The sequence below is a fragment of the Cygnus atratus genome, chromosome 2, assembly GCF_013377495.2.
Source record: "Cygnus atratus isolate AKBS03 ecotype Queensland, Australia chromosome 2, CAtr_DNAZoo_HiC_assembly, whole genome shotgun sequence".
NCBI lineage: Eukaryota > Metazoa > Chordata > Aves > Anseriformes > Anatidae > Cygnus > Cygnus atratus.
In genome coordinates this window covers 51,700,120-51,708,880 of record NC_066363.1, presented here as the reverse complement: position 1 = coordinate 51,708,880, position 8,761 = coordinate 51,700,120, and the positions used below count along the sequence as shown (strand labels likewise).

The 8,761-nt window shown below is 48.5% G+C and overlaps 1 protein-coding gene across 2 annotated transcripts; it reads left to right on the top strand.

Moving 5' to 3' along the window:
• Positions 1-4,610: 4,610 nt before the first annotated feature.
• Positions 4,611-7,497, top strand: ID4 (inhibitor of DNA binding 4). Of its 2 annotated transcripts, none has more exons than XM_035549893.2 (3): positions 4,611-5,134; positions 5,609-5,667; positions 6,054-7,497. In XM_035549893.2, exons 1-2 carry the CDS (start codon positions 4,757-4,759, stop codon positions 5,651-5,653), a joined length of 423 nt encoding a protein of 140 aa, XP_035405786.1. In that variant the 5' UTR covers positions 4,611-4,756; the 3' UTR covers positions 5,654-5,667; positions 6,054-7,497. The 2 variants fall into 2 exon arrangements, with proteins under 2 accessions (XP_035405786.1, XP_035405788.1); XM_035549895.2 differs by having other exon boundaries at positions 4,611-5,141.
• Positions 7,498-8,761: the final 1,264 nt, after the last annotated feature.

Genomic DNA, 8,761 nt, shown 5'->3' with positions numbered 1-8,761 from the left:
TTCTATAACATAGCCATGCTGGAGGCTGCACAGCAAGAATAGCTCTTCGATACAAACCCCTGTTACAGACTTTTTCAGTTCTCCTCTCCACTTATGAAGATAAAATATATTTCTTTAGGTGTTGATTTCCATGTCTGCATAAAAAAAGAGTTTACTTCAGCATAAGAAGTTTTGCTTGTTTGTTTGTTTGTTAATCTGTTTCTCATCTCTCCAAATTTTTTGTTCTCATGATTTTTTGAAGCTAAAGGAAAGCATTGATTTTTGAAGCATTGAGTTAAGTAGAAGTATGCTCCTGTCATGAGGAGAATGCTCTAAACTGGACAACTACATGAACATGAAAAAAAAAAAAAATCTCCTTTGTCTGTGAAGAGCTCTTGTGGCCCATCAACAAACATTTTTCTCTTTATTTTCTAATAAACTTCATGCAGAGGAGCAGCGGGGAGGCAGCTGCAAAGAACACAGGTGAAGTTCTTGAGAATCTCCGTCTTTCTCATTCACCTGAAAATTCTCAGAAAAATGACGGAAAAAAATTAAGCTAGGGTTGTGAGTTGTATTTAGATTTTGGATTTCAGAAAATAGAACAGTACTGAAGATGGTTCACACTCTTTGTGGAAAAGTCTTGTGTTAAAAAGAGTTTTAGGGAGTTCTGCCAATGAACCATCTCTGGTGAGGAGAGGTAGCAGAAGACAGATGGATTTTGGTCCATTGGTAGTCTTTAGAGTGAGATGACTTCTCTGTGCTCCAGATCTTCCCTGACCCATTCCGATTAGACTGCAAAGGAGCCCACAGTCTCACCTCCAGCACGGCCACATCCAGGCGGATACAGGCATGTAGGAATAATAAACCAGTAAAAGGATTTACATATTCTTTCCTCTACCTCCCTCCCCCGCCCCATTTTTCATTTCATATTGCTGTCCCCTGTTGCCAAGAGGAGTTTATCTATGGTGTTTGGTAAGGGAGTACTAAACACATTATAGTGCTATTTTAAATGACATCACAACTAACTAGATATTTTAATTGAAGGTAAATAACCAACATTATTGCCATTTGAATGATAGCAATAGTAGAGAGTAATGGCACTACTGAGGAATCAATTGCTATTTCCCTCATAAACCATAAACCATTCAGAGATTTATAATGCTTTTTTAATGACCAGGCCTTCTAGGTGTTGAGCAGCTCCTGAGTCTTCTGGGTGCCTGCTGAAGTCAATAGGAATGGGGGGTGTCTCAGTGTCACATTTTTGTGCCCCAGGATAAAACACCAGTTATCAGCTGCAAGCAAAGGAAAGCTTGGGATTTTACCATGCTGCTCTGCCGGTGTGCCCCAAACCCCAAAATGGGGATGCTCGACTCAACCACTGTTTCATAACCTGTTTAAGAATAAAAATGCATTGTGCATTTGTGTGCATTTCATGCCCTCTTAAGGTAGGTATGGCAAGTAACCTTGTGGAAGAAACCATGTCGACTGCTTGCTTCCCTCTGCATACCTAAATGCGTTGCCTTTGTATTTCATCTGTCCTGAGACCATTTTAACTAATGTGGTGCTATCCAATGCACCAGTTGGTTTGGTGGCATCGTATCATGCACAAACACCCGTGGATCTGGAGTGCTGCCAGAGGAGGTGTCCCCTGTGCTGAGCACTTGGGAGGGCTGCTCCCCCTCCCTGACTCTCTATCGGGTCCTAAGGTGCTGTGACCCAGGGGCAGTGTGAATGTCTCAGGTTTATTTTTTCAGTTGGAGTCAATGACATATTCATCTACTCAGACCTGTGCTGACAAATCCAGCCTACTTTACTCTTGAGAGTACTCTCATCAAGTTAAGTGGGATTAACCCCATGATGAAGGAGATGTAAGGCCAGTAATTATGTTTTCATTTTCACTTGTTTTACTTTGATTTTGTATGAAAAGCAACTTTTTAAAGTTCCAGAGAGCATCTGTGATGTTGTTGCAGCCCATCAAGTCTCAGCTAAACTAGTCCACTATCGAGGATCTGGTTGATAATATTGTTGAATATTGTTGATAATATTGCAAGAATTGGTTACAAAGGAAATGAATTTCTACTCTGGATGTGGAAAGAGAGCACAGAAAAACAGAGCCAAGACAGAGGAGCTCCTCCAGCCAGCCAGCAAGGGACCACATGCCTAAAGTTGCACAGAATTTATTTAGAAAATCCAGACTTGGCCTGGTGAAAAACAGGAGCATTAATCCCTATATGCTCACGTCATGAAAAATATTGCCATTAATAGGACAAAAGCATAAGCAGCAGCCACTGCCCCTCTCTTTTGTACATGTCTTCAGGCATGAAGAGTTTCATTATATCTACCTCCACTGCTAGCATACTGGGCTTTCCAACCCATTTCTAGAGCAATTTCCTTAGCATCTGGTGCACATCCAATCTAAATTTTGAAAGAGCAGCCGACCCAACCTGCTCCCACTTAAGTCAATGACAAAACTCCCATTGACTTCAAGGAGAGCACAAGCAGACGGGTTGTTAACAGGGAATTGGTGCCTATTGTTCACCGGAGCATGTCGGACTAGCATGTATCAACTTCACGAGTATCAAAGGGAGTTACTAGAGGAAATCCCCTGAATATTTATGCGATAGTCAGAGGGGAGGGCTGTTTTTCCCTTTCCCACGTATCTCTACCGAGATACGTTAGCTCTGGGAACACACACGATCTTCTCGCAACTTGAGCAATGCATACAGAGCCCCGGATTTCCCTGCAGAGCCTGTGCTGTGGAAATAGCCCGATGGAAAAAGAGCTCGGCGGCATATCACGGTTCTTCACGCGTTTCCAGAAATACCGAGTCATTTTCAAGAGCCAGTGTAGTGTCGGTGGATTCTCACTGTGACACTACAGCCTTCGTGTATCATCTGTCCAAACTGGCTTTGCGAGTGCTAAAGGGGAACCAGTTACATACTGGGGTTTCCCAGAGATTTCCAGTGAGATCACACAAGCTTCTAGGAAGGGTTTCTGTGCAAACAGCACAGCGCAAAGTTACAGTGTGTCTACTTTCATGAAGATTTTAATTAAATAGGATCAGCAAGGTTCGAATCTGTGTGCTCACCATGACTTAAAGATTGGGGTGGTTTTTTTAGACAGCACGTTGAGTCTGTCCATATTATAAAGACTCTGGGAAAGAGACAAACTGTAACCATACTGCATGCTTTAGGGCCCATTTATATTTCCACCTCATGAGAGCCAGTGACAGCAGAGTGGAGTTTCACAGAATAAAAGCAATGACGGCAGCATAATTGGGATCATCCAGCCTGTAGCTAATGGAAATAAGTCTTCCCATCATATTGTCATCAGTTAGCATGCAAATCTACGCTTCAGTCAGACAAAGATTTACACCACGCACCTAGTTTTCGCGCCTAGAGGAGCCCAACTGCCATCAATGGCACTGGTAAAGTGGGACAAAATAAGCAAAACAAGAGTGTGAGTATTTGTAAGCACAGCCTCAAAACATATGTTTTTAAAGGGTGAGAGAGAATGAAAGTGTGCTTCGTTATACTCTTCAGATGATCCAGCCTCACTGCTCATTCATGTTCTGGGTTTGACAGCTTCCCACCGTACCCTTCCTATATCACCCGTTGTGACTAAGCATTGAGGGGACGTGCAATCATTAATCACCATTATGAATTTCCCCCCTTTTGCTGGGTTTGACTTAAAAGCCCAGGGGCAGATCCTGCAGCCTTTACTCCTTCCTGCAGCCCTTTCCCCAACAGGCAGACCTACTTCACTCATCGAGTGAAGCATTGCAGCGGCGGTAGGGCCGGGCACGGTGTCTCTCATACCGGCGTCCCATAGAAATATGCTCTGGTTATTAAGGAATTAACAGAAAGTTTGAGCACCACGTTATTGAATTAAAAGGTTGCGATCTGCCACGGGACGACTTAAGCCGGGCTCTGGAGTATGCGCCTGTTAATTTTAATGCTGTCTCAAAGTGCAGAACTCCGGACATTCGCAGCATCATATTTAAAACATGGTACATCTACTAATACGTGATCCCGCGCGTTAATGGAGCAAATTAAGTTACAGGTATGAATTTTACATAAAACGGATTAATATTATATGCCATGGAGGAATTTTAAATACCCCATCCCCATGCATTTTTAATAGTTATGCGCTCTAATTTAACGTTCCCAGGCGCTGCTTTGCTCGGCTCCCTAACCCCCCCTCAAGTTTTCCTTGGGATTTTCCCTGCTGGCATCCCCCAAAACCCGCGGTAGGACGGACCGGGACAGCGGGGGGGGGGGGGGGTCACACGACAAAAAACGCCCCCCGGGAGGCAGGGCAGCGCTGCCCACTGCTCCCCACGGCGGGGCACGGCGCCGGGGGCCGCTGTGAGGCGGGGGCCGCCCGCATTCCCCGGACCTTCCTCCCCGGGACCGCCCCCCCTTCTCCTCCTCCTCCTCCTCCTCCTCCTCCTCCTCCTCGGGGCCCGGCCCCCTCCAGCAGCGCCCCCGCCCACCCGGGCCCGCCGCCATTGGCCAGCGCCGCGTTCCACGGGGGGCCTCGGCGCCCTGATTGGCTGCGACGCGCCGCCGCGGTGCCCCCCCCGCCCGCCGGTCCCATATAGCGGGCGGCGCGGCCGGCGGCAGCGGCACAGGCGGCGGGGGCCGTGCTGAGAGCGGCCGGGCAGGGTAGCAGCGGGACGGGAGGAGCCCGGTGCGCGGAGAGGGGCGGGCGGTGGTCGCAGCAGGAGGGGGGCGTCCCGGTGTCCCCCCTCCGTCGTTCCGTTCCCCGCGGCACCATGAAAGCCGTGAGTCCCGGCCGGCCCCCCAGCAGCCGCAAGGCGCAGCCCGGGGGGGCGGGCGGCGGTGGCGGCCCCCCGGCCCTGCGGTGCCTGGCCGAGCACAGCGGCTGCAAGGGGGGCGAGGAGCCGGCGGCGCTGTGCCTGCAGTGCGATATGAACGACTGCTACAGCCGCCTCAGGAAGCTGGTGCCCACCATCCCGCCCAACAAGCGGGTCAGCAAAGTGGAGATCCTGCAGCATGTCATCGACTACATCCTCGACCTGCAGCTGGCTCTGGAGACGCACCCGGCGCTGCTCCGGCAGCAGCAGCAACACCCGGCCGGCTGCCCCGCGGCCACCCCCCGGACCCCGCTGACGGCCCTCAACACCGACCCGGTAAGAGGTGCGTGCCACGCCGGGCCGCGGGGAGGGGGCCGCCACGGGGACGCGGTGGTCGCCGCCGTCTGAGCACCCCACCGGGCCCGGCTGCCGCCCCCGGGTGGGCGCGGAGCCCCCCGTCGGGGCGCGGTGGCCGCCTCCATCCCCCCGGCAGCCGCCCGGTGCTCCCAGTGTAATTGCAGCCTCTCGAGGGAGCCGCCGCAATCAGCGTGTTTGCACACACGGCTCCCGGCGCTGCTCCTAGCGCTTCCCGGCCCTCCGCCGAGCACGGCGGATGTCTGCGGGTTTGGGGGCTCCGGCACCCGTACCGCCCCGGTGCGGCGTTTTTTTGGGGGGCAGCGGGGACGGGGAGCATCTCCGCCGGTGGTACGGGGAGCGGCGTGTCCCGGGGGCTGGGTGGCGGTGTTGGGGGGGGGTGGTCTCCCCGTCCTATTCCCCCCCGTAACTCGGCGCCGTCTCGTTGCTGTGCAGGCTGGCTCTGTTAACAAGCCGGGGGACAGCATCCTCTGCCGCTGACCGCCGCTCCCCAGGTGAGTGCCGGGCCGCCGGGAGCGCCCCCCCAGCCCGGTGGTCGCGAAGGGGGGGCTGAGCGCGGCCGCAAGCATTCGCAGCAGGCTCCGGGGGGTTAGCTTTAATTCCCGGGCGGTTATTTTATTCCTTTTAATTACCGTTTTTCCAACACCCCCTCATCTTTCCCCCCCTCCCCCTTTTCCACCTCCCCCCCTGCCCGGAGCGCTTCTGGCTGCGGCGTGCAGCTGCGCATCCCTCCGCCTGGCCCAGCCTGGGAGCCGCGCTTGTTGTTTGACCTGGTTTGTTTTGGGTTGTTGATCAAGCATGTCTTGTGTTTTGTCGGTGGCGCCAGTCGGTCTGGAGCGGAGCGGTTCACACACCCCCTCTATTCATTCCTCTCCCACAGGTGTGCGGCGGCGCCGCGCAGAGGCACCGCGGGGGGCGGGCGGCGGGGAAGGGGGGGGCCCGGCGGAAAAAAAAAAAAAGAGCGAGCCGACCCCCCCCCCCGTGGTCCGCCCGGCAGAGCCAGCCGCCCCCCGGAGCGGTTTTTCCCCTCCCTAGCCCCCCCACCCGCCGCCTCTTCTCTCCGCCTGGCAGCAGGATGCGAGCGGCGGGGGCAGCGGGGTGCCGGACCCCCCAGCGGCAAAAGTTGCGCCCCTGCCCCGGGACAGAGGAGCGAGCTCCAGCCAAGCCCCTAGGAGCGTAACTGAGGGAGCCAGCAGCCGATCCTTGAAGCTTTACTAATCTACCAGAGCATTTGTAGATATATTTGACATCTATTGTTTCAAATAGATGGTTTTATTGGGGCCCAGGGAACTTTCTTCTCCCTGCAGGAGTGTTACATATTGTATAGATAAAAACGCGTGGCATTTCATACTGTGTATATATAGAGATGTTCTATGAGTGTGAGAAAAGTATATGCTTTAATAGACTACTGTAATTATAAAATATTTTTAATTAAATATTTTTTTGTAAATATTATAAAGGTGTGTATGTTTTTTTTAAATCTGTGGGAATCTCTTTAGGAAACTGCAGCTCAAGTACGGAGCTGCTTATATGGAAATACCTTGAATGTGTAGGGCTTTTTTGTCCCCAAATATCCTTTAGACTCGGAAGCTACAGCTATACCTAGTGGTCCTGCATGATTGCATGATATGTCTAATTGCAAATGAACTTGTTTGGAGTCCATACAAACGTGTTTTTCCTCAATCTAGACTAAAAATGTTTGTAAGTGTATTATACATTTTGAGACTACACTTTTGTCATTTAGGCACAGGGGTTTTTAGTGCGTTCTATAAAAGTAGCGGTAAGATGTAGTGCTTTTTTTTACTGAAAATAGACAAATTCTATCTACTTTTTGCATTATGGGGTGATGCTTTAGATCTTTAATCAGCTTTTTAAAAATCTGCTGTTGCATCAGATCAAGAAATTTGTTCTGGAACTTCATTTAGTACCAAAAGGTTTTATTGCAAACCTGCATTCCTACAGTCTTATTAATTGCTGAAAAAGCGAAAACAGTTCTCTGCTTGCAACCAAAGGGCAAACCATTAACAAAAACAGTTACTGTTTCCTTCATCCAAAGAGTATTAATAGGGGACCGTGGGAAGGCATATGGGCAAAGTCATTATGATCAGTGGTGTAAACTCATCTTAAAATGAACTTAAGTAGACCAAAAATCAGGTAACTGCGTCAAGATTATTTTTCTAGTACAAGATGACTTTCATTTCACTGCAGCTATGTTACAGTTAAAATCCTGTTTAATCTCTGTGATGTGTAACTACTACATGTGAACATTAAACTAGATTTACCTGTCTTTAACTGTGATTCTTCAGCTTATTTCTTCAATTCTCTGAATTTGCATGTTCTCCTTGCTTTTCTTTTTGTTCGTACTGTTTGATGGGCAAGTACATTTTATGGCAGGCTTTTGTAAGCTCCGAGTTCTACAGCCTGTAAACTAATGCCCAGGCTTGGTGCAAGATGCTCATTTTGTGTGATCAGTAGCCTGCGCGCTTGTGAGATGGGATTTTCAGAGTGGGAGAATTAAGTAGGATTTAATTGGGTGCTTTGTAAATAGCTAGCCAACTGTGTGTAACATGGTCTGTTTGACTAAAAAAGAGAGGATTTGTTTCAGATTACACGAGTGTCAAAAGTACCATAACCCAAGGGACTTCTTCTATTAAGTTAAATATGTATAAGGTAATGAACTGCTGGGGTCATTAGCTATTGACTACAGTGATAATGTCAACAAGATGAACACTTTCTTAATCAAAATAATTGCATAAAGATCAAATCAAAAACTGGCTCGCATGTCTGCAAACATGAGGCTTCCTGTCACTTCAAATGCTTTGAGGGCAGTGGCATTTCACAGGCTTAGCCCTGGCTTAAGGGGCAGGGAGTGGGTCCCCACTTTTTCTCCCCCCAACTCAGATGTTATAGTAGTTTAATGAGCAAAATACATGTTCTTGTAGAATTAAGTCATATGAACCTATTGTTTTGTGTCTCCAGCTAATTCAATGACAGTAAGAATGCTATTAATGGGATTTTTTTTCTTTACTGTAGTTAGGGAATTTTTGCATTGTTTATTTAAAACCAACTTTTTCCTCAGGATTGGTTTACATTTCCATTCATTTTCCTTGTTTATGCTGTTAATATTTGTAGTCCCCTGCTTAGCTGAATTTATAGCTCAGCTTATTTTGTATACAGGTTTTTCAGTAACATCAGTTCTCAATGCCCTCATTTGTTTCTCTCCACTGTTGCCAAATTACAGTATTCTGTTACACAGAAGAGGAAGCGAGTAAAATGTGCTGTCTTAAATATGAAACTACCTCGTCGAGTTTCCAGATATCAAAGCTGGTGTATCCTGGGAGAGCTGATAAATCACTGGACTGCCCTTCCATGGAGAACAGACCAATTCATGGATTGTTTCAAATCAGGGCAATTTCCCATAGAGTTTAGCGGCTTGAGGATTTTGTTGGTTTTTTTTTTTTTGTTCGTTTAAAAAAGCAACTGTGATGCAACAAGTTAGAGCCTTTAGAAAAATGAAATCTTTCTAAAAGCTGTGAAAATTGAAAATTTTCATATTATATAGGATTCCTGACAAGCACACAAAAAGAA